Below are 25,420 nucleotides of genomic sequence, written 5' to 3' on the forward strand. Positions count from 1 at the left end.
AAATATACCACCATCGTGACACACTTTCTCATGCATGTTCTCTTTTTCCCGCAGGTGCAAGCAGTACACGTGTTGCTTTGCCTACGATAAGTCCACAGGGCCAGTCTGGACATCCGCAGATACCTCAAGGAACCATTCAGCGGCATATTCTCGCACCGCAAGGAACGATATACGAAGCTGCTAATTTGGTAAGTTTTGTCAAGCAAAATTAGCTGTGGGGATCCCATTAATTCAAAGCGAAGTTACATACTCGCCGCATTTGCGGATTGATCGATTCGATCGATAATAAATATTCTATCTTCTGCACTTATGGACGCTGCTACAATATGCCGTTCGTGTTCGTATCAACCATGTTTGTTATACAGCGTGGTGATATGGCTGGGTTCATCAATCGGGGGCAAAGTCCTCCGCCGGCACATCAGCAAACATCTCCTATAACACCGGTTCATGTACGATGGCATTATTTTGATATGACAGGGTTTTCGATCCATATCCAATGCTATTTTGTAATCACTCAGTGGATTTTTTTTTCAAATGGATAGTAGCTTACAAGCTTCTTGGGCAACCTTGCAATCATACAGTGGAATCTTACATCAAGTTTGAGAAAAATTGCACTCTTTTATTTGGATTTCTCCTCAGTGAATGCATAATTCCATTATATGATTGCAAAGTTCAACAATGGGCTTTTCGTATTCAAATATTCATTTGAAATAATCCCTCAAGTGATTGTACAATTCGGTTACATGGATCGAAACTCTGTATCGTATTTTCATACTTTAGGTTGATTGAGTATTCTGTTTTCTTGTAGTTTAAATTTATATATTCTTTGGAATGGGAGCATGTTTCTTACATTTTTTTTATTAAATTTTAATCAATAGGGCCCCGATGGTGGATTCCGTGGCGGTATGCCGAGGGACTATGTAAAGTACATGTACCGCAGCAGTATCTCTATACCAAGGTAAGCAACCAAAATCGAATAAATAGATGCAGGGCTGTTACAGCTCGCGTGGATTTCGCGCATTTTTACACTTCATCGATGCGGATTTGGCAATACCGGATGCAATAGACGGTGTGTGACAACAACGACGTTAATTTCTTTTTTTTTCCTTCTTTTTCTTTTGCAACGCTATGCAGTAGGTCTCCCATGAGAGAAATGGAAGTGGATGAAACGGTTGCTGCCAGTCCACCACTGGAATTACGTCGCCCATCCAGCGGACCGCGTACAACTGCCGTTCCGCTAAGTCTACAAAGCCCTGGTGATCGTGTAACCGGTAAGTGAACACTAGCTTAAAAAGAAAGATGCTCAGAAATCAGGAATCTTTAACCTGTGTGTTTGTTTGCTCTCCGTTTGTTTCCTTACCTCAAGATTCGCCACAAGGAGCCCAGGTGTACATGGGAAGCGCGCGCATACCGCATCCTTATCCGGATACGTTGAACGCACGCTACTACGAACCAACCATTGGTGGCCCGAACGGTGGTAGCGGAGGACCGAGAGCTATGAGCACCGAACCACCGCCTGCACACCGTCCCCACAACCTGTCCACTACTGCTGTCTATGCTGGAGCGGCATACTCGGTCACACCAAGCCCAACGCCACCGCCATCGGCTTCTCCGGCAACAATGCTGCACATGCAAAGGGAGCGGGATCAACAGCAACAGCAACAGGTGGCTGCCGCTCTTGTGCAGACAGCCAGTGGTGGTGGTCAGCGTTTGGTTGGAGAGCGTGGAACGGCTCAGATGCAGCCGGGAAGCGGTAGCGCAGGATATTACTATCGCAACGAGGTTGAACACGAGATACCCGAACAGTTGCATCCCGTAACGCTTGGTCATGGTTCGTCTGGGCCGTCCGCGCCTTTACCAGCTCATACTGGAGGCATACTATCGGCTATGGCGACACCACAGACCGTTGCTATCGGTGGACGTAGCATACAGGTGGCAACTCCACCAATCATCGGCGGTAGTAGTAGTGGTGGTGGTGGTGCAAGTGGCAATGCACCATCAATGGTTTCGGTCGTTCCGACACCGCCACCTGTGCAGAAAGATTCGCTCGACGCGCTATTGCAGCGGTACCCCGTGATGTGGCAGGGATTGCTTGCACTGAAAAACGATCACGCCGCAGTACAGATGCATTTCGTGTATGGCAATCCAAACGTGGCAGGCAGTTCCTTGCCAAGCAATAGCGATGGATCAACGCCCCCGTTGCGCATTGCTCAGCGGATGCGTCTGGAACCGGCGCAGATCGATGGAGTCGCTAGAAAGATGCAGGTATGTATGCAAAACTCTCGCTCTCTCTTTCTCTCTCTCTCTCCCTCTTTCTCTCTCTCTCTCCCTCTTTCTCTCTCTCTCTCCCTTTGCTAAAGTGGACAACTTTTGTAATCCTTTATTTTTCGTTTTCAGATGGTTAACGAACACTGTATGCTGTTGGCGTTGCCGTGTGGTCGCGATCGTATGGATGTGTTGCAACAGCAGAACAATCTTCAGACCGGATTCATCACCTACCTGCAGCAGAAACAGGCAGCCGGAATCGTAAACATAGCGGCCCCGGGCAGTGCACAGGCGGCGTACGTTGTACATATATTCCCGTCGTGTGAGTTTGCCAACGAAAATCTGGCCCGTATTGCGCCGGACCTGATGCACCGGGTAGCAAACATACAGTACCTGCTAATCGTGATTGCAACGGTGTAAGAACCGAGAACCGCCTAATCGTCGTCTAATCACAACCAACATAGAGAACAAACAAAATAATTCCATTAGTATATTTTTCTACTGTGGCGCAAAGAGCATATGCCCCAAAACAAAGCAAACAAAAACGAAAAAAAAGTCTAACACAATAACACACCGGTTTGTGAGAATTGTGTAAATGAAATTCAATATTTACAAAAAAAAAAAAAAAAACATCACGTGCCGCACCCCGGTTACAAAAGAGAGGATTTAAACTGGTTTTAAGGAGCATTTCTACCGAGCTGTAAGCTGTGTGTGTTCAAAGGAAGAAAACGTTGTAGATTAAAACTAGCAGAGCAAGTTAAAAAAAGCAAAGTTAAAAAATGCCACTCCAAAGTAGAATTCATTCTTTTTTGCGCGAAATGTTGTGATTTATCCTTAATATCTCTTTGAGTATTAGCATCACTTGCTATCCTACAACTCCCACCATGGCCTCAAACAAGGATTTGTGTGTCTACCGAAAACTCTAAAATCCAACGAGTAGAAACCATTTTTGTGTTGGGATTCAAACAGACGCTCCCATATGCGATGTGTGCTGTGCATGAAGATTTATTGGCTGTTTTATGTAAATTGTGGTTTTAAAGTATATGACTAGCGTTGTTGTTGAGCTGTGTGCTACCAATGAAAATTGAACGACAGAAAAGCATTAGTTTGTCTAGCTGCTGGCAAAGCAAAGATCATGCACTGGTCTATCATAACAATGATGATGATGATGATGATGAATCCCACCATAAAAAAACCAATCCTTCATTGATTGGGGGCGCATTCGCTTAAAATTGCAAATAATTTAAACCACACACTCACAAGTTTTTCCTTGTAAAAGATGGCAAAAGTGCACCCCATTTTGTGACGATATTGTAAAGTAGAAGAGGCAGGATTACGATGACGACGACGAATACAGAAGAGGACAAAATTCCGATCTTCGATATGTGTAAACGAAGCATTCGAAGAACGTTGATGACGACAATGATAATGATGATGATGATTATGATGATGATGATGATGATGATGAAAGGGAGCATGAAATAAGTTTTTTTAAAATTACGCTCATACACACAACAACATACCACAAATACACGTTTGTGAGAGGATAGATGAAATGACGTTGGACGGAAAATATAAGCAAAGTAGTATTTAAGGAAGCAACAAATAAACTTTAAATCGCAATGTATATATATATATATATAAAGTAGTAGGGCAAAGGTCAAGCATAAAAACAAAATCCGCATTGGTAATATCTAGTGTCTAAGGTACGGATATAAAAAATGTTGTGTATCGTTTAAGAGAGATATTGTCAGAAAGATGCAGATAGGAAGGAAAATGTATGTTGTAAAATGGGGTTGTATTAAGGCGCGGGCCGAATTTTGAAGCATAAAGAGAGAGAGCGAGAGCAAGTTAAAATTTTCGCTTCTTCTTTCTGCATCTTTCATACGATCGTGTTTCTCCTACGTGTTTTGTGTGGTACTGGGGAGCTAAAAGAGATGTATAAATTGAACACACATACATACACACACAAATACATTAGTAATGTTATTATCGCATATTACGATCAAGATGCAATTAACACCACACAAGCTTACACAATACACACACACAACAGAAGCGTAATTGCAAAACGGTAATATGGCATAGAGGCAAACGGGGCAGCCATTACTACAAGCAAACACTTTGGATTACGGTCCCGGTCCCGTTGCAACAGCTGCACTCGAAATATGTATCTTGTGTGTGTTTGTGCATGAAAAAGTAATGTAAAAAAAACAACACAAACAAGCAAACACAGAGCACACACATATGCACGCAACGGGTTACGCACCGGACCCGGACCCACGCAGGAGGCGTACCCCGGATGTAAGATCGTAGCGTAAATATTCAGACACACTATGTAATATTTAGACAGATTTAAGCATATAAGAAAGGAGGGATTACAGAGGAAAGTTAAAGCCGTTCGATGTGCGAAACGACGATACAACACCCCAACAACCAACTAACTAATAACTACACCACCACCACCACATAACACGTTTCTCGCTGTGCTGTGTGTTGTGTTGATTGTTTTATTCTTTCACACAAAATCCCTTTCCTCCCTCCAAAACTCCCTCTCTCCCTTCCCGTAAACTCTATTTTTTTTTACTCTCGTTATAATTATTTTTCCCTACTTTTTTGTTTGTTTGTTTGTTTTGCGATACTACGTGTAAGGTACTCTCTTTCGTATGATAAAAACAAACTCGCTCTGTACATATAAACTTTAAACGAACGAATGAGATAAATAAAATCCGAACCCACAAAAATAAAATTTAAATTAAATGAGCTGATTCAATTGTACATTTTGTGATAATGGTGGAAAGAAGATGGCAGCGTACTGTGTGTCACAGGAAACGATTGAAAGAAAGCAATGATCACATATTTGTGTGATTGGATTGTCGGTGACTGACATTCGGTTTTGGCAATCATTTTATGATTCTATTATGAGTTGTGGAAAAAAAGTTTGCTAAAAAAATGTTTTACTATCAGCAGAGCAGTAGCATCACATCGATCTCTTCTTCTGCTCACTGTTTTGAGCATTTACAATTTAGCATCGAAGCGCAGTAACAAGTGAACAATAAGATTAAATAAAGAAAATATTTAACTGAAGTTTGTAAAAAAAAATTAAACCATTAAACGGACTAAACATTCACACACAAACACGTAGAATAATAACGTATGATTATCCGCCGAGTAAATAATAATTATCATACAATACAAGATCAAGATGTTTGATTAACTTGTAAGTGAAATTTTTAACCTCTCTTTTAACTAAAAAATGAACAGTGCTGGACACAAATTGATTCAAGCTTGCTTGGTTTGCATTATTTCTTTTCTAAATGTGCGAAACCTGTTTGATTTTGGCCCACCTCCCCATCTTTGGTGGGTGAATAGGTAGTGAAATTAATACATCAAAGTAGGTGTTTTAGTAAGGGAAAGTAGGTGTTTTAGTGTGGAATTTAAACTTTATCCACCAGAGAAAGCATTGTAGATAGACACTCTCTTTTACAAATGATAACTGGCAAGTGGCCAATTTTGTGTACATGGTGGTAATATTAACTTAAGCAATAATAATAATAATAGAACAATGTTGTAAAAACTAGAAAGACAAACAAGACAAGAGAGCAAGAGGGGAAAAAACACATAAACAAAGACAGTTAAAAGAAGTACTCAAAAATAAAGAATAAAGATGTGAAAAAATATAAGAAAATTAAATAAAATCACCAAAATGGCTAAACAAAAAAAGAGTAAATGAATTATGAAAATATGTAAATTCTTATAAAGCTAGCCAAAGCAAACAATAATGTTCAGCAAATGCAAACAGCAAAATAGAGAAAAAAACTAATTTACAAAAAAACAGCTCAACAGCAAATCAAAGTAAAAGAAAAAGAAACAGGAGCGGAGGGAATACGGTAACTAGTTATTATTACTTAATGAGTAACGAATTTTGTAAATTGTACATAGAAATCTTGTGTTAAGACAACAAGTTTTTGTTGCAAGAGGAAGGGAAGCTCAGCTCATCGAATAAATTATATACAGCAAAATTACAGCAAAATTCAGAGTAATAAAAATAATCCATAAAACTGACATCTTCCTTCCTAATGACGATATTGGACATTGGGAACTCGGGACTCGGAACTCCCCAATCGATTAGATAGAGCTATTAGATGAAGCTCGTCAAACCCTATTAGAAGGACATACTAAAGGGAGAACAAGTGAAATAATCCAGCAAAAAGGGAGCTTTAAATGGTCCCCCAATCTATTTTATATCAAAGCAGCGCAAAAGGCGGCCACGTGCTGTGTGTTGATATGTAACTTCTTCGTCCAGTGATGATAGCAACACGCAATTCTGATGTAATTTTGAGTCTGTTTTGCGTTTTGTTCACTTGGTCTACTGGAGGAGGGGGCCAGTTTTGTCCACAATAGACCCGAAATAAAATCAATACCTTACGGGAAACTTGTAAGGTATCCGTCGTTGGTCGGTTACTATATGCAAGACAGGCGGATACGATCGTGTTGTTTTCACGACACTATTTATGCGGCAGACGTTTGTGTGATACGACGTGTGATACTGCGTTATAGAGAAAGGACGCCTTCAACATGCGGTGTTGGGTTGGATTAATAGTGATAGGAGCTTTTGCTTATTTACCGGAAAAAGTAAGCATGCCAATGAAACACGGTAAATAATTTCTAAAAATAATTTAAATTTCGTGTTTCCTTTCCTGCATAGATTGAAGCAGCTACATTTACGGTAACATCACAAGTTTACCTGGACGTATCGATCGATGGAGAAAAAATGGGACGCATAACGATTGGCATGTTTGGTGAGGAAGCCCCTAAAACGGTGGCCAACTTCCGCCAGCTCTGTACGAAGGATGTGGACGGGTTTAGCTACAAAGGGAGCCGGTTCCATCGGGTCATTAAAAAGTTTATGATACAAGGTGCGTGTAAAGTACACACGGTGTTCCGAAAGGATGAACCATCAAACCGTTACATGCTTTCTATCTCAGGTGGTGATGTTGTATCGGGCGATGGTCATGGAGCGATCAGCATGTACGGGAAATATTTCGACGATGAAAATCTGAAAATCAACCACACCTGCTCGGGTTTCATTGCGATGGCAAACCGAGGACCGAACACGAATGGTTGCCAGTTCTACATTACCACCATGCCGGCGCCTTGGCTGGACGGGAAGCATACCATCTTCGGTAAGGTTCTCGATGGGCAGGGTGTGGTGCATAAGGTGGAGCAGGTGCGAACGGACACGGATGACTATCCAGTGAAACCGGTCATCATTGACGATTGTGGTGATCTGCCAATCCTGGGACCGTTTACCGTTTCGGACGATCCTTACGAGTGAGTTGGTGCAGTAGCAGAGTGAGCAGAACAGTTTTCACATCTTTTCATGTTTTATTTTTGTCGTTCGAATTTTCTACAACAGCTTGTGGGCCTGGATCAAAGCTGCGTATCTTCCGCTCGGGATGTCTTTCTCCATTTTGGCGTTCTTTCAATACATCATTCGTAAATTAGACGGTTATACGAGTCGTGAAGCATTGCGCAATGCTGAGCTTACTAAAAATGATTAAAAAGGTGTTTCTTTATATAAAATAAATATAATTTACATAAGTAGTTATGATGGCGACTGGTTTGAGCTACCTAGTTCTAGTTTTAGCTTTCAAGGGGAAAGAATGAAATTGAGAAAAATGTCCTCTTACCTCTCATCGAATAAACTGATTCAACTGATATTATATTTCGATGCAATTGAAAAAAAATTAATGCGAAATGCGATTTAAATTAGATAGCACACAATTTAAGCTGCTCGAAAGTACGTATAAATCCAGCTGCTCGAAAGCAGTACACCATCTGCTCGAAAGAAACGTCCGTGTCTGTCAATGCAGAATGCTACTTGGGAATGGAGGTAGACAAAAGAAAAGAAAAAAATAACACCTTTCGGCGCTTGGGAAAAAACATACACATTTGTGCGCTGCAGTAAATTTGTATTGTATTTTTTAATCTTATTTTGATCGTGTTACAACAGTTTAACAATATATTATTGCGTGTGCGATCGAGTGAAGCCTGAAAGCCATGACGTCGGCACTGTATTTGGAGCATTATCTCGACGGTAAATTGGTTGGCGTTGCTGGTTGCTGGGCGAAACTTACCAGCGATGGTAACTACGTTTACGCTTTGCTTTTATTACAGGGTTAGAAAATCTACCCAACGAGTTGAAACGAAATTTTACGCTGATGCGCGATCTCGACTCGCGGGCCCAAATGCTGATGAAATCGATCGACGAAAAGGCGGACGAGTACTTGAAATCGTTGGTCAACTCGAAGGAAAACCTTTCCGACGATATGAAAAAGGAAAAGCTACAAGCGATTCAGGAACTGTTCAACAAGGCGAAGGAGTACGGCGACGATAAAGTGCAGCTGGCGATCCAAACGTACGAGCTGGTGGACAAACACATACGCCGTTTGGATTCGGATCTGGCCAGGTTTGAGGGTGAAATTCAGGACAAAACAGTGAATGCGCGTGAAAAGTCGGAGGAGAATATAACCAAGAGTAAGTAGCGGCCGGGATTGGTGGTGTGTAGGAAACTATCGAGCTTCGTTTTTTTCTTCCATTTATTACAGAGGGCCGTAAAAAGGTAAAGGATAGCAAGAGCACGGTGAAAAAGAAGCGTATACATTCCTCGGAAGATGAAGCAAAGCCAACGGGCAATGGTGGTGTGGCCAACAGTGGAGCAACCAGCGGTGCCGCCAACTCGAACGGAAAGGGCAAAAACACGAAGAAGCAGAAGGTAAATCAAGAAAAAGAAGGTCGCAAAGGGCAAAATAAGGTAAAAGCATTCTTTCATCCCGCAATTTCATGCAAAGCATCTCTCTCTTACACACCTCTTTACTGCGTTGTGTGTGAGCGTTTCTTTTTTTTTATTTTTACTGCTTTGCTGGTTTTATGGTTAGTTTCTTTTTTTCTTTTTAGTTAATTAAACTTACACTTCGTACAGTATAAGCTTTAAGGCAATGGTTCGTTTGTTGATTGTTTATTGCTCTTTATTTTATCGGTGTTTTAATCTCACTAGCTTAGACTTAGTGTTCTTTATTTAGTAGCATTGCTGGTGTAGTATTTTGTGCAAACCTAAGCCATAAATTACGCGTTACTTTTATTTCGCTTTCCGGCAAAATAAAAGTCGAAATTCGGATCCCCGAATCCACCCGGTCACACTATCGTGTTGGACTAAATTCATCCCCACCTTCGCATGCTCGTGGTTCGATAAATAGATTTCTTTATTTCCTTTTATGTACGGTGTTAACAGACGAAAGCGTTAATCCTATTCCGCCACTTTTCTTTACAGAAAGGAGCCGAAAATGATGATACAACACAGGATGGCGGGCATGCAAATCCACATCCGAGCGACGTACTCGACATGCCCGTCGATCCGAATGAACCCACCTACTGTCTGTGCCACCAGGTATCATACGGTGAAATGATCGGTTGCGATAACCCAGATGTAAGTATATGCCGCCAATTCTACTCGGTTGGAACGTTTTCGTTTCGATATTTTAAAAACCAACCGAACCAATGCTCTCTTGCAGTGTCCTATCGAATGGTTCCATTTTGCGTGCGTCGGATTGACGACCAAACCGAAAGGCAAGTGGTTCTGCCCGAAATGCTCACAGGACAGGAAAAAGAAATAAACCACCACCATGCAAGTACGCGGACGAAGATGCCCGGTTCGCTATTTTCTATTGACATCCCTTTTTGTTTACCACTTCTTAGAACCAGCTTTTACTTACAAATGTACATACAACATTAACTTAAAGAAAAATTTGTCTCTAGGTTTAGTGTGCAGGTATTATGAGCATACATGTTTTACACGAACGAAATTGTTGAGACAAAAGATGCTGAAAGTGTGGAGATTTTTATATAAAAAAGAAACATATATATAACAATAAATGTCCTTACATACCAAGAGCTACGTGAAAGGGAGTTTCTAATGTATATGAGAGAAAGTAGATAGTAGCTTATACACAACGATAAGGAATATAAGATTTCTGTGAATGTGATTTACTTTACCTTTCGGTACTTGGCGATCAAGAGCACAATGAGTCAACACCCTTGGCAAAAGGACATCCCATTGAACACTTGCAGCGCTCTGCAAGTCTACATGTTGGCACCATAAAGAAGGCAAGTGTGTTGGAAATTGGTTTCATCCATAAGTGGAGCAAAATAGCGTTCGATCGTGGTTCCTGGGGAGGGCTTGACGGCTTCCTTCAACAACGAAGAAAAATCCTCCATCGGCCATCGAACTACTAGTAGACTTACTAATACCACGTTGTTGGATAGTCAGTCCTCACTACGGGGGGAGGGCCTGGATGGGATTTGGACCCCGGTCCTGTCCTGTAAAGACCGGGCCGCTGTCGCCTACACCACCGGGACACCCCGGTGTAAATTTTATTGGACTGTTTATTTTTGGTGTGGCCAAAACTCGTTCGTTAAATACTTTTTGCATATGAATATGCGTGCAAACATGCATTTTAAAAAGGTCCTAGACCGGAAATGCTTGTATAATTAAGGGTACCGATTAAATAAGCCATGAATCAAGTTTCCTAATAAACATATTACAAAAGCTAAGGGCCGTGATAATCCTCCTTCGGCCGACCGTGGATGCCTAGAAGCATTCTGAGATTAAAACCAAAGCTTATGATGGAAAGAAAAGGAATCAAAATTCTAGTTTTAGCTATTTTTCCTCTAATTGATCCAGCCATTTTTGACCACACCAATATCACACTATAAATCCTTGGCGGCATGTGTTGCGTTTTGCATACATTTAGGCGTTTTTCGAATAGTGACGAACAAATTTCACCGGGGAGCTTCTTGAGTCTTTTACTCAAAACCTGAACGGATACGGGGGGTTGAGGGGGGTATTTCTTCTCGAGTTTTTTTTATCTGAAGTTTTATTGAAAGAATTGAAGATTAAGTTGTTTGAAACGCATATTTCAAATTAGCAATGTATAATGTACAACGTGTATACGGCGCTCTAGAAAAACAGTGTTGCCAGACCTGTCATAATGAGGGCTTTGTTTATATTGTCAAATGTGTTTCACTTTTCGTCAGCCTACCACCACATTGCGAAAAGTCTTGCTATTTCGTCATATTTTTACACATTCGGCAGGAGAGGTCTAGCTTGATTCATACTACTTTTCGTATACTTCATTCGCTTTAAGTATTGTGCATTAGTTGAAGCAACTCAAAATGTCTTCCCCGTGGGCAAAAATTCAACCCGTCGCGGCAGTGGATCTGCAGGAGATCATGTCAGAAGAGTTTGCACGGGACCTGCAATCGAAGGAAGTTCCATCGCCACCTACTGTATCGGAACCGCAGCAAGCAGGAACTTCAGCCTTATCCAAGCAACCGGAACCAGAACCATCATCATCGAAGAGTGTGCCGGTAGTGGACAGGTTCGAAGAACCAGTTGCCGGATGTTCCCGTCCGCTTGATCCTGGGAAACACTTGGAAGATATTCCCGAAGATGTGTTGCGAGCGATCGAACAAGCGGATCAGAAGGAAATTGATTCCGATGCCGTCATCGCACAAATGTTGCAGGCACAGTTTGATGCTGAGTACGATGCGCAAATTAAACGCGAGGAAAACCACCGTAACAAGGACTCGAAGGTGAAGGTGTCCTACAAAAACTATCGAGTGATTCCGGAGGAGTTGTTGTATGAGGAACCGGTAGAGATTGCAGTGGACCAAAAGGCGGATTGGGATCGGTTTGAAACGAACGAGAAGGAGCAAAAGTTGCTGCCACGTGTCGGCTTTCGATTAAACGAACAGGGTGAAATGCTGACGAAGCATAATCTGGACATTAGTGGTCGTAGTAACGCGTGCAAAGTAATGTCCTTTCCGCCAGAATTCTCCACCGGCGATGCAGCCGGGTTCGATATGAAACTATCGAACAAGGTGTTTAACCAGCTTAAGTCCCACTCGAAGAAGGCGACAAAGATGAAGCACAAGGCACAGGACAGAAAAGAAAACATTGCCACCGCCGAGATGGGTTTGGACGAACCGACACGCTTGATTCTGTACAAGTGGATCAACAATCAGTTGCTCGAATCGATCGATGGTGTAATATCGACCGGTAAGGAGGCCGTCATATTGCACGCCGAGACCGATCCGTACAATCCGAACCTTGCGGAAGATGCACCGAGCCCACCGAAGGAGGTCGCCATCAAGGTGTTTAGTACGACGCTGAACGAATTTAAGCAGCGTGATCGATACATCAAGGACGATTACCGGTTTGCGGGTCGGTTTTCGAAGCAAAACGCACGAAACGTCATTAACATGTGGGCCGAGAAGGAATTGCGCAACTTGTGCCGGATGCAACGCGTCGGGATCCTCTGTCCGAAGATTGTGGCACTGAAGAAGAATGTTCTGGTGATGGAGTTTATCGGGGAAAATATGATACCGGCACCGAAGCTAAAGGAGGCCATTCTTACCGATGTACAGCTGAACGAGGCCTACCTGGAGGTGGTAGAGATAATGCACAAACTGTACAAGGAGGCTCACCTAGTGCATGCGGATCTGTCCGAGTATAATATCCTGATGCATGGCAACCACTGTTGGATTATCGATGTTGCACAATCCGTCGAGCCAGGTCACCCTGGTGCATTGGAATTTCTAATGAGGGATTGCAATAACATTAGCACCGTAAGTTGTAGCCCTACCCTAGCGATGCCCCTGGTCGATCAGTTTGCAATAATTTTTGTTCGTGATTTCTTTTTAGTTCTTCACGAAGCGTGGTGTTGCAGATGTGAAAAGCAAGGAAGATCTTTTCTTCGAGATAACTGGGTTGGATCCGCTATCGCACAATGCTGCCATTTTGGAGCGTATACACATGAAGGGAGAACCGGCACACATTGCATCTGCGATTGATGACGATACGCCGGAAAAGTATAAACCGATGCGATACCCGTTCGAGTTTGCCTGGTCCTTAGCAGATAGCAACAAATCGAACAAAGCCAGATCAAGCAAACTGAACGCTGGTGTATGTTCTTCGGACGAGGAAGTAGTGGCGAAAGAGGAAGTTGTTGCTGTTGCTTAAAATTGCTTTCGCTCTGGGATCTAACGTAGGAATTGGAATTTATGTTCAGAAGGCAACAGGTCGTCAGCTTTTTTTTGTCAAATGTCCAAAGAATTTTCTAATTATTATGCTTCAAAATAATCGTTCTCGGTTTTGATTTGCATTGGATTCATGCTGTATACAATTTGAAACAGGTTCAATTGATTTATGTGGACAGATTCGACGCTGGTAAATGTTGCGAATGATTCTTCGTCGGAGGGATTTTATTTCCTGGTTCATGTATGTCCCAACAATTGAAAACGAAGTGAAACTTCAAAAAAAAAAAAAGATTGTTTTCCTCGTCTTTAACCATGAATACAAACGAAATAAATACATTGAATGATGAAACTACAAATGTTTCGTTTCGAACTGTTATCTATATGATGTACCTCAAGCGTTTACGAAAATTGGGATCGGTTGTACAAACTATGGATCAACAGTATAATATTTATTACGACGTTTAAATAAATAATGTATCATTTGCTACACATTGCATGTACTAAAGTAATATATCACCTCTGATTTGCCACCAACCAGCAAGGAACAGCACAACATACTTTCGACATCTTACACAAATTCGGAATCCGGTGGCTTAAACTGACACTTCTTGGCGTGTGTCCGCATGTTGCTTGATTGAGTGAAACTTTGTCCACAGTTTGGATGGGGACACTTGTACGGTTTGTAGCCTGTGTGATAGTTGAGATGCGTCTTGAGATGATGCTTTTTGGTGAACGCCTTTGGGCAGATAGGACACGCAAACGGTTTGATGCCGGAGTGCAACCGATGATGCAGCGTCATATTGCTTCTATCGGCAAAGCTTTTCCCACAAACGGAACACTGGTAATATGAGGGGAAAAGCAGAAAATGTAAGCGATAGGATATTCCAAACAATTTATCAGTAAATAGTAACAAGTACCTGATAAGGTTTCTCTCCTGAGTGGGTGCGCAGATGTTGTTTGAGAAGCATTTTTCGTGAAAAACGTTTCCCACATTCATTGCACTTGTGTGGTTTAACACCTAGCCGGCATAAACAAAGATGAAGAAAACACATTTTTTTTAGTGCAAAAGCTAAACATTCCAATTAATTAACGACTTACCTGTGTGTATGCGAACGTGCATATTAAATGCCACCCGCTGATTGAACGATTTTGGACAGTGCGGGCATGAGTATTCCTTTTTGTTCCGATGGATCTTTAGATGGCTGCTTAGGTAACCCTTATCGTTGAACATTTTTCCACACTCCGGGCATTTGGCGGCAAATTCCTTCGTCCCGCGGTGCACCGACACATGATATTTGTAGTTGCGAAGCTGAGAGAATCCTTTGCCACACTCTTCACATTCAAAGCGGGGTGTTTTGTGACTCTTTTCGTGTGTCTGAGACGAACGAGAGAAAGAAAAAGAGAATGAAAGAGAGATAACGAAAGAGAGAGAGAGGGAGAGATAGAGAGAGAAAACAATTATTAAAAACAATTACATTATTAATTATATATCGCCACATCTTGTTTCTGAAGCTTTGACATTAAGGTATAAAAACTTCAGCAACAATTGGTCGCAGCTTTATGCAAAAACTATTGGTTGTTCGAATTTAATTTTTTTTAAAATTCATTTGATACTTTATATTATCTTTAAATGTTTTATTAAGTGAGTGAGTTATTATTTTTATTATATTAAACATTAAATCAGTCCTTTACGTTATCCTTTCTGGATTCCTTTTTGTTTCGTTCGTTGTAACGATCATTCTTCCTTTACTTGCTTCATGAAGCTTTAAGGGTGATATTTTATTTGAATGAGACTTCTGTTGTTCAACTAAACAGTCGGTAGCTTCCACTGTAGGCAAATTTAAATCATACTGATTCTATAGCAATGGGCAATAAATCAGATCGCTTTCATATCCGATTTGGAAGATAATAATTTTAGAAGCAATCAAACTGCATGCTTTCGATTAGATTTAAATTTACTAACATATTGGTGGATTGTTGATCAGCATATGCACTATTTATAATAATTGTTCAAAAGTTCATTAATTAGTAAGCTTTAATCATTCATTAATAATTACTCATTTAATTTTGAGACCTAATAATAGCCAAACAATAAAGATTTTATTTACATATTTTTGTTGTATTGATCTAATGTATCTAATGTCCTTTGAATCAGATTATAATTTTGTTGCCCCATGTTGATATTTATCATAGTTATTACATAAGTCATATGGAAGGATAAGAAAATAAAAGACTTAAAGAAAAAAAAACGTGTGCCAGAGTAAGGTACGCATTTCCAAATTTTTGAATTCATCGTCACAACGCCTTGTCGATTAAAAGCGGCTTTCGGATGAATCTGACGACATAAAAATATTGTAAACTTTCCCGTGCTTGAATCGCCGTTTAGTATAGGCATACAAAAAATCTAGGGCGAACATAAACAAAGAACAGGAACGATCAGAAGAACCTACGGTCCAGCATAAGCGATACTCGATCACTCCAGCGGCTAATGTTTACATTATAGCATTAACGTCAACGCAGCGTAAGGCGAAGCGCGTACGCATCAATATTGGCGAAAAGAAACAATGTAATCTTTAGTAAAGCGATATGCGATCGCTTATGTAATCGAAAGAAAGCGATACGCGATACTTAAGCGCTGTGGAATTACATGTTGTCTTCTCACTTTGGTAACATCGATAAAAGGATTGAATTTATTATATAAGAACGAAACTGTTTGAATAAACGAGACTTCTTTCTGAAAACTCAATCCGCAGAACTTGTAGGTCTTTGGGAGTTGCATTCAGATTCGGGACAGTTTCCCCTTTGCCTTCCCTCCGGGTGTTGGTCCCGCACTCCGGCAGTGTCACCTCCCACTCCTTCGGGAGAATTAGGAGAAGGTATCATCGGCTGTGCTTTCATCCGCAGTTAAAAACTTCTCCTGGAAGTTCCAGGAAAAAAGATTAACTCACCTGACTTGGCACAGCTGGTGTCGCCCAAACGGCCTGAGATCCGCGAAATCGTCGCTAGCCGAACTTTGGTGACACGGTTAAATACTTCTCCTGGCAAGTCCAGGAAAAAAGGTTAACCCGCTTCGCCTCAGGAAAGTTGGTGACTCTCGTCCCCAATGCGTTATCAGCAGATACGCAGATCCAGTGGTAGGAAATGGCCTGGTCGACCCAGGAATAAGCCTATCCGTCTGGTCCAAGTAAACCTGGTAACGCCAAGAAACTGCGCGAGAGATACGGATTCGGTCAGTCTTTCGCGTGATCGGTCCACTCAACAGCGGATGCTTCACATCCGGTTTGGTTCCCGTCAGCAACAAAAATACTCGCAGTCCATGTTTTGGACAAAAATAACTTTTTTGACGGGTAAAATGTCGTTGATCGAAGGATTCCCAACCGACCTCTGTAGCAACTAAAAATTCTTGTTTTGATCATCTTCTATAAGTCAACCTAGATCCTGTAATATGCCGATGATATAGACATCATTGGTCTGTGGCTCTCTCAGGTAGCAGAGGCCTGTCAAAAGATCGAGCAGGCGGCAGAAAACCTCGGGTTGCAGATTAACGAGACAAAGACCAAATTGTAAGTGGCACCATTAGCGGCCCTATCAAGAAATCCGGAACTATGTGGGGGTGATGTAATGTTAGGTGATCGCAAATTTGAAGTCGTCAAAAACTTTACCGATCTCGGGTCAAAAGTCAGCACTGAAAACAGCATTGAGACGGAGTTGCGCGCTAGGATGCATTCTACAGCCTGAGGAAACAGGCTGTATCGTGCCTTTATAGTCCCAGTACTCACATACGCCTCTGAGACATGGACCCTGCCCAAAACAGACGAAGCCTTCTTAGCCACGTTCGAGAGGAAGATGCTCAGAAGGATCGTTGGCCCCGTATGTGTGGAAGGACAATCGAGGAGCCGCTACAGCGACGGGCAGTACGAACTGTATGACGACCTCACCGTCGTGCAGCGAATTAGGCACGCCAGGCTCCGATGGGCTGGCCAGGTTATACGCATTGCACCGGACGACCCAGCTCAAAAAGTCCTTTAAGGCCGTAGGTGAAAATCATCCGCCATCAAGGCCGGGATAACGGATTTGCGGACGACGGCGCGGAACAGTGAGCGGTTCCGGATTCTGCTGTGGCAGGCCAAGACCGCAAAGCGGTTGTAGCGTCTGATAAGTAAGTAAGTTCTAAAAGGTACGATATTGGCCAAAATATAATCCATTGAGTTGTCTGTTGTTGCTGTCAGTTTCATCGCCGTCTGTTTGTTATAAGTCTATTTTTCACGTTGCACTTTGGATTGAATTAATCGTGAAGGTTGAAAATTTAGATTATAAATGCATAACAAAATATAGAAATCGAAATCGAAAAATTGGTAATTTTACCACATTCTGGATAGTTTGAAAGCATGAGCAACTGTTTCTGTTTTGTTCGCAGACATCTCACGAATAGCCGTAGGATTACAACACTTAAGTAACAAAAAAAAAAAACTTAGTATTTTCAGTTCAGTTTTTCATAACTTTGTTCATCAGTTTTGTAAGTGCTTATTTTTTTATATTGATGCAATTTGGTGCGGTGTGGATTCAGGTAAAATTGTATAAAATTACCAATTCTTTATTATCATTTGTGACATTTGTTGGGATTTATACTGCGGTGCACTGTTACATGAATTATCGATTTTACAGAAAAATCGTACCGATACATTCTTATTGGACCATTAAGATAATGAGACTTTTTATGCTTTTGTACATATTTTTGATTGTTTTGCAATAAAATGTTTGGTCAAATAATGCAAATCTTTTTATTGGCATTTGGAAATGTAACAAAATCAAGTTGAAAATAAGTCAGTAAAAATTAAAAAATTTTATCCTTCTTAATAAAAATGAGGATCACCTCATTGATGTCACCACAATAAAATACAAATAAAACAAAATTGGCACAAATACACAACCAACGTAAAGATCAGCACTTACCATCAGCGTATCCTGGTTGCCGAAAATTTTGTCACAAATCGCACACTGATATGAGCATTCGGGAAACATGAGCGAACAAAGTGTACCACCACCAGCAGTTCCGGCGGTACCCGGCTCATGATGATGATGGTGAAGGTGATGATGATGATGATGCAGATGGTGCGCGTGGAGCAAATCCGTTTTCGAGTCCTTACCCCCGTCCCCGGAGGTAACCGTCGTGCCACCGTCCGACGCACCGTCATCCTCCGCACTAGCCTGATCGTAGATGCTGTTCTGGTTTTCATCGCTTTTCTGCAGCTGATAGAAGCTGCTAAATAGTGCGGCACTAGCGGCGAGTGGAGTTGTACCTGTACCGGCCAATAGGGCAGCAGCGGACAAACCTGCAGAACGGGGATGATGTTGATTATGCTGCTGGTGTTGTTGCTGCATCGAGACGATCGATGTCGTTGCGGCACTTGCAGTAAGGAGGGCATCGGTTGGGGTACCGATCGGTGTTGACGGGGTCACTCGCTGTTGATTATGATGCTGGTAGTGGTGAACCGATGATACGGTGGCGGCTGCAGCTGCAACAGCCGCTGCCGACGCGTACGCATTGAACAGTCCGACCGGATAAGGATAATTGATAGATAATCTGTTTCGTTCAATTACACTATTATTAGCATACGCGCTTAGCACCACTTTTCTCTCGACTTCCGCTTTGATGAGTGACGACGGTGATGAGGAGGAGGCGGGGGACGGTGGTGTGGTGGAGAGCAATCCAGCGGGACTACCGGGATCGCCGACGGCAGCGAGGGATGACGCCGGCTTGATACTGGTCGCACCAAAGCTAGCTGTGGGCCCAGTACTGATGAGTTTCGGGTCAAACATGAGCGGTCCCCGAGAGCACCACGGGTTGTCCAGAACGCGGTTCAGTGGTCGATGGGGTCCGGCAAGTAGCAGTGCCTGAGATGCTGGGGACATCAGCCGAGTTCCGGTGCCGGAAGGGTCCAGCGGGACAGCAACATTCTTCGAGGTCACCGTACAGGCGGAAGTTGAGCCTGCGGTCGTTCGGTCGGTGGCCGATTGAACAATTTTAAGACACGTCTTAACTGTCAGGTCCACTTTCTGCTCGATCAGATCGAGATGGGGTCGGGGCGAATGGGACAAGGCTGTTGTGGATGAGCCACCACCGTCGGCAGAGGAGCTGGCAGTTTGTTTGAGCAGGATACGCTCAATGCTGAAATTGGTGTGTTTCTTGGGCAGTAGATTCAGATCACTCATTTTGCTACAATTGTCACTAAATCCCATACTGGGCTGGTGGAAGGGTACGAAAAACACTGTGTAATCTCTAAAACACTCGCAATTTAACTGTTATCATTTATCAGGCCATACGGACGCATACGGACGTCCACGCAGACCTCAGACACTAACACGTGAGAAATGTGTTATTCACAAACAGAACGCACCATAAAACAAAAGACACAGCGAGCGTATGCAGCAAGCGACGAACCCGATGTTGGAAGTCCGATTAAACCGATGCTACCAGTTAAGCATCCTGCTTGACACTTTGTCGAAGGCACAACAGTTTTAGGCGCAATCCCGGTAGCGAACCGAAAGCACCGGTTACAAGCACGGAGCGATACGCGCGTGTCCGACCATTAACGTCAGTTTACCTAGATAAACTGTTTGATTAAGCCCATCCGAATCATCTGTTAGGCTGCGGTGGGTTTTTCTTCACAATCCCCACGACGGTGCGTTTCCCCACGGACAGTGCGATACTGTGTGCTCTGTCTGTCGTACGTGCTTCTGGTCGGAGTCTGCATCTTTCGGCATTATCGGACATCGGTTTTGCTCTCCCATTCATCGCTGTCTCTGTTTCCATCGTGGACACCGTGGTTCTGCTTCTGTCGGGACGGGCAGCGTACCCGATGTCGCCGCGCCTGATAGTGGACGGGGAAAAGTGTCACGAGTGAAGAAGATACGGCTACGGGCGAGAAGATCGGCGCTAACGCAATGAATGAAACTCGGTATCCCACACCTTGTGTGTTGCGCGTGTGAGGGAAAAGTATCGTAATCGATCATCAGAGTTTAGGACATGTGTACGGGTCCTTTTCTTTATATGAGATGTATGATTGTATTTGTCTGTATGTGTAATAAATATTTGTAATTGAACATTTACATCGTGATGATATGAAAAAAAGGAGATTATTTTTATTGTCAATACGACCAGACACTCTGGAAAAGTCTTCACTCAGGAATTCTGCAATGATTTCTTCATAATTTTTGTAGCTTTTTTGTACCGTGCACACGATTCCCGGGAGCTGAGACTATATTTAAATTTAATAATCCCTTTACTCTAAACCGCGTTCGAGAGGAAGATGCTCAGAATGATTTTTGAGTCCCGTATGTGTGGAATGAGCTGCTAGAATGACGAGCTCTACGAGCTGTACGGTGAACTCACTATCGTACAGCGCATTAGACTCGCCAGGCTCCGGTGGGTTGGGGTCATGTCATTAGAATGCCGCCGGACGACCGAGCCCGTAAAGTCTTTTTAGGTCGTCCACAGGGGTTTCCTCCACAATGTCTCGGCCAGAAAGGCCGGGATAATGAACTGGCTGACGACTGCGCTGGACCGCGAGCGGTTTAGAGGGTTTCTGCAGCAGGCCAAGACTGCGAAGCGGTTGTAAGTAAACGACCACGTAGTGTAAGTAAGAACTCAGGAAATAGTTTTCGTCAAGGACTTGGATCTTCGGAAAAGATGACCTCGGACTTGGACGACATCTTCGACTGGGAGGACTCTTGTCAGATGCGGACGGTTCGACCTTGCGATCTTTCGTCTGCCAGACGATCTTCAACTTGGAGACCTATTCGCTTTTAGATTTCATGGTAGATGAAGGACGACTGAAAAGTTATTTTTAATTACGAGTTCTCACGGTAGACAAATTCTGTTGGACAATTGGATCCCTTGGATCCTTTGGTAGATAAGCCATCTGTACATGAAATTACATGCTCTTGGAGCCTGCTCACTCCGCCAAGAATTAAAACCGCCATTGGTATACTTTCTTGATTCGTATGTGAATTTAAAAAACAAAACTACAAAGCTATATTTGTTATCATATACAATCTTAAATGCTTATTCTACTCTTGATTGCTGTGCTTTAGGAGGATTGTACTAGGACTCTTCTATTGACTCGTTCTGCACGAGTACGATGGGTGCCTTTCGTTTGTCATTTTCTCACCTTCCACCTTGACGCTAGTATTCCCGTACCATAGTGCCGCAGAAAGAGAGCACGAGTGTGTAAGTTGAATGAAAATAATAATGGACCCGACAGAGAGGACCTCCACGGTGAGGTCCGATCCCTGACGATTGGACACCGGTGCGGTGATTCGTGTCGGTTCCGCCGGCACTGTTAGCGCTCGATTCAGTCCAGTGTTACGACGTGTATTTTGTTTTGTGTGTGATCGCGTTTGTATCGCCTGCAGCTGATAGTGAGCTGTGATCGCCGCGAAAGACCACAGGCACAGGTGAGAGCAAACCCTGGGGATGCGTTCTTTACCTTGACGCGCACGAACAAGGTTTGCGTAGGATGGAACCGACCATTCGGTAAGTCATTGGTGCGCATTGCCAAGAAATCGATGACATTCTTGGGCGATGATGATGGCTTTTCTCCCGTTCGTTCGATCCGTCGATCGGTTGGAATGGTTAGGCAAGGTGACAAGCAAGTTGGACACGGACGGGATGGAAAGAGTCGTATCGATATGAATTTATTCGAACGGAAAGCACGACACTCGAAATCGTCAAAACATGATTGGATGATCGGCACCACCGGTGTGACGATGATGATAATGACGGGCGATCTTTACCGGGCCTGATCGGACGCTTGTTTTTGGTCGGTGCGTGTGCCTGTCCCATTCGCGAGCACGATATCGCGAGTTCGGCGGTATGACGATCGCAGCACCTCGTCTGTTTGATCCGTGGTCGGTGATCGGTTGGATTGTTGTTTTTTTTTTCGTCTTCTTGTAAAACTCATCGAAGATTTTTAGTGCCTTACATTGAAGCGTTATCCATCGGGGCCTGACTGGCTGTGTGTCGTACTGTGTGGGCTTTATGGCACTGTTGCCAGCGTATATAGCAAACTGGCATGTGCTTTCGGTGTCGTCTCGCGCGCGCTTTGCATATTTCCATTGATCTATGATCTCATTTTGACGTTATAATTTCGAGCCAAAACAGAAAAAAAGCCAAACAAACATAAAAAAGTGGGCAATCTTTTCGTGTGCAAAGTTAAAACTATTTTTTCTTTATCGCTAAAGTAGAATTGGTGGATGTGTGAATATTCGGGTTCGTTGCTTTCTTCGGATGGCATTTGAAATTGGGGAGTGAGTCTTTCCCTCTTCTTATTTTACGCTTAGAAATCTTATGCGACCACACAGCCACACAATCCCAGTGCCATCGTAAAAATTAATGTCACTCGTTTTGATAACGGATTACTTTTAATTTGTGGAATACGATGGAACTGAGCCGAAAGTGTGAAAGTTCATCAACAGAGAGCGAGACCATGGGGTATAAAACGATCGCGGGGAAACGAATAGAACAGCGTTAGGTCTTATAGAACTTCAAACATTTGAAGTCTCCACCGAGATTCCTATTGACAGAGGAATTAACAAAGGTGACATTTAAATTATGATCATATTAAATTCCTATTTAAAAATCCATTTGAGTGAATCGTTTTGCGCTCATTTTCATCACCACAGGGACGCCTCGCTCGCTTAATGAAATGATAACTGTGCAACTGGTTATACGATAGCTTATGGGAAGAGCTTACGGAAATAAAATGTAACGATCTTCATAAATAAGTGATAAGCCGCCGCATACCAGAGCCAAGAATCGCCACTGTGCTGGAAATTGTGCGGCTTTTGCCGCATTTTTGCCTCAAAAAGTAAACACCAACGAATTGTACTACAAAGTTTGCTCCTGATGCTGTTGGTCAGCTAGAAGTAATATTAGTATTTGCCTACTGAAAATCACAAACATGGCTGCTATCGGTAAACCCTGTTCAGTGAACCGCGATGCTTTGACGCGATCAATTCAACAACGTCAACCCATCCTGGAAAGAGAGGAAATGCGGTCATCCGATACGCCATACGGTGCTAAACCCCGGGACCTCTTGTTTAATGGGAACCGTATTCATGTAGCAGCGTAGGGGTGAAAAAGCTAATTTGTATATCTAGTAGCTAAACACAATTTATTGACTTCGTAAGGTAGCTTTTTTCGCGCGTCTGAAACGATACGCCGTCAATGCGTTCCTGTCATGTTATCGAATGTCAAAATGGTTGGAATTTCTAATCAACGTATCTAGCGGCAACGCAACGAACCACCAAGTTCCGCGACACGACGCCTCTGACACCGCTGACCAGGGAAGGAATTGGGAGGGATCAATTTTCTTTCGATTTGTTATGAAAATTACGATCCACAACTTTACCTACTGGAGTTGATTTCGAACGCCAAAGTACCGGCCGGATCGAGCCACAACCGTTGCTGGATAGCTTCTACTGGGCAAGGATCGGTTTTTCTTGTCTGGAATGTTGCGGAAGAAAATGTGATCGATACATTGGTGGCATATCGATTGTGGAGAATGCGAGCCGATCGTATTTCACAGCCGATTGAGCGCGAAAACGAAACCCACATTGCCGGTATCAACAATATAAAAATAAACTCATTGTGGTAAGAGCTCAAAACTGACCAGTTTTTACCAGTTGGGATGCGGTAGCGTAGAAAAGTGTGTAGCAAAGACTGTTTGGCGGGGTCGAGTATGAGACGCGATGTTAATGAAATAATTTTTGTCACCTTTCTTCCGACCATTGCCATGACCTATTCATCCATACGGAATTCCACAACGTAGCTCAGTGTGACAACGATCTATCTGGAGGGGTGGTAAACAATCGGTAGGCCTGTTTGGGTCTTTTCGCTCGTGATGGCTTTCACTTTCCGGCAACGCGACTAAAACTGTTGTCAAAATGACGACTAAATTAGAAACGGTAGAAAAGATGGCACTGATTTGTGGCCTCGCCTGATCTATGCACGTTGGCGTCCAGTTTTACGCCCAAATGACAGTCGTTTCGGTTATGTGGATCGCAACAATTGATCTGATTGTTTTGTTCGCATGCTAAACACTACCAGAAATAGCCACAATCCATGGTCATCCGAGTGCGAAATGGGTGCCAAAACTTTGGCTGTAGAATAGTTTTTTTTAGTAGGACGCAAACGGCAAAGCCTCATCCGACAGGATCATTGTTTCTGCTTGTCGATCGATGCGAGCAAGTAAAATGTTTCGTAAGTTGTGTGAAATATTAGAAATTTTCACCATAAGTACAAATAGGCACACGTGCGATGCTTGTGCGATACAAGACGACGTCAATAGGATGTCTCATTCGGTCTTAGCTTAAGTAACACCGTTTTGCTTTCAGCCAGCACCGAAAAGGGTGGGCTTTGGCCATCGGTCGGATTATGCAAATGTAGATCAGTAGAAGAAACATCTTCCATACACGGTACCACCTGCGTTGGTGTCAAACGGCTGCTTAAATGTGCGATCTCAACTGTCATACGGTATCCGCGCAGTGTGATCGACTCATTGGCGATTGGTTCTGCACGAATCAATAATTTCGTGTCGAAGATCTTGCCCCAAAGGCTGTGGTTTTTGCTTCAATTTTCTTTCTTTGCTCTCTTTCAATTCATTCTACGCCCATACAACCCGGTTAAGCACCTGGATAAGGATGTGCAGGAGAAGTCACTCGATAATCATGCGTATTTTATGGGAACAGCATGAGATCGCCGCCTCCCTAGAACACCGTTTCAATCAATTAGCGAGCTGCTACCTTCCCTCTGAATCGGACATTTTGGGTGTGTGATTGGAGATATGATTGCACGACGTTTCATGCTTCGTATGCTGTGCATTGACGATTCGCGGCAAAACTTCTCGAGAAGCATCAGTCTGTCGGCGATTGCTGTCGTGCTGTATTGGAGCGGATCATCTTGCCCGACTAGGTGGGCTGCCGGCGGGTGCGCGACAGCGCGTTTGACATGCATCGGAACATCGCCGGTAACGATCAAACACATTAAATTATG

The 25,420-nt window shown here is 43.0% G+C and overlaps 5 protein-coding genes across 6 annotated transcripts in view; 4 read left to right on the forward strand and 1 right to left on the reverse strand.

Annotated features, from left to right (window-relative positions):
• LOC126565758 (protein split ends) overlaps positions 1–2,685 on the forward strand; it is a 77,291-nt gene extending 74,606 nt beyond the window's left edge. The window contains exons 7-12 of the mRNA XM_050222965.1: positions 55–188; positions 366–449; positions 879–958; positions 1,135–1,271; positions 1,367–2,265; positions 2,398–2,685. Coding sequence (XP_050078922.1) covers positions 55–188; positions 366–449; positions 879–958; positions 1,135–1,271; positions 1,367–2,265; positions 2,398–2,685 — 1,622 coding nt within the window. The remainder of the gene's footprint in view (positions 1–54; positions 189–365; positions 450–878; positions 959–1,134; positions 1,272–1,366; positions 2,266–2,397) is intronic.
• Positions 2,686–6,843: 4,158 nt separating this feature from the next.
• Positions 6,844–7,829, forward strand: LOC126560631 (peptidyl-prolyl cis-trans isomerase, rhodopsin-specific isozyme). The gene is made up of 4 exons (XM_050216588.1): positions 6,844–6,900; positions 6,974–7,184; positions 7,254–7,599; positions 7,685–7,829. The coding sequence occupies exons 1-4, from the start codon at positions 6,844–6,846 to the stop codon at positions 7,827–7,829; spliced, it is 759 nt and encodes a 252-aa protein (XP_050072545.1).
• Positions 7,830–8,321: 492 nt separating this feature from the next.
• LOC126565168 (inhibitor of growth protein 5) lies at positions 8,322–9,941 on the forward strand. 2 transcript variants are annotated; one of them, XM_050222315.1, is made up of 5 exons: positions 8,322–8,365; positions 8,446–8,805; positions 8,877–9,082; positions 9,599–9,754; positions 9,840–9,941. In XM_050222315.1, exons 1-5 carry the CDS (start codon positions 8,329–8,331, stop codon positions 9,939–9,941), a joined length of 861 nt encoding a protein of 286 aa, XP_050078272.1. In that variant the 5' UTR covers positions 8,322–8,328. The 2 variants fall into 2 exon arrangements, with proteins under 2 accessions (XP_050078272.1, XP_050078273.1); XM_050222316.1 differs by having other exon boundaries at positions 8,877–9,043.
• Positions 9,942–11,497: 1,556 nt separating this feature from the next.
• Positions 11,498–13,348, forward strand: LOC126564398 (serine/threonine-protein kinase RIO3). Its single transcript, XM_050221434.1, has 2 exons — positions 11,498–12,954; positions 13,031–13,348. The coding sequence occupies exons 1-2, from the start codon at positions 11,500–11,502 to the stop codon at positions 13,346–13,348; spliced, it is 1,773 nt and encodes a 590-aa protein (XP_050077391.1). The 5' UTR covers positions 11,498–11,499.
• A 585-nt stretch (positions 13,349–13,933) lies between these two features.
• LOC126564723 (zinc finger and SCAN domain-containing protein 2-like) lies at positions 13,934–19,623 on the reverse strand. Its single transcript, XM_050221817.1, has 4 exons — positions 18,319–19,623; positions 14,464–14,740; positions 14,283–14,383; positions 13,934–14,203 (listed from the first exon to the last, which is right to left on the reverse strand). Exons 1-4 carry the CDS (start codon positions 19,603–19,605, stop codon positions 13,934–13,936), a joined length of 1,935 nt encoding a protein of 644 aa, XP_050077774.1. The 5' UTR covers positions 19,606–19,623.
• Between the last annotated feature and the right edge of the window lie 5,797 nt (positions 19,624–25,420).

Source organism: Anopheles maculipalpis, chromosome 3RL (assembly GCF_943734695.1).
Source record: "Anopheles maculipalpis chromosome 3RL, idAnoMacuDA_375_x, whole genome shotgun sequence".
NCBI classification, from domain to species: domain Eukaryota; kingdom Metazoa; phylum Arthropoda; class Insecta; order Diptera; family Culicidae; genus Anopheles; species Anopheles maculipalpis.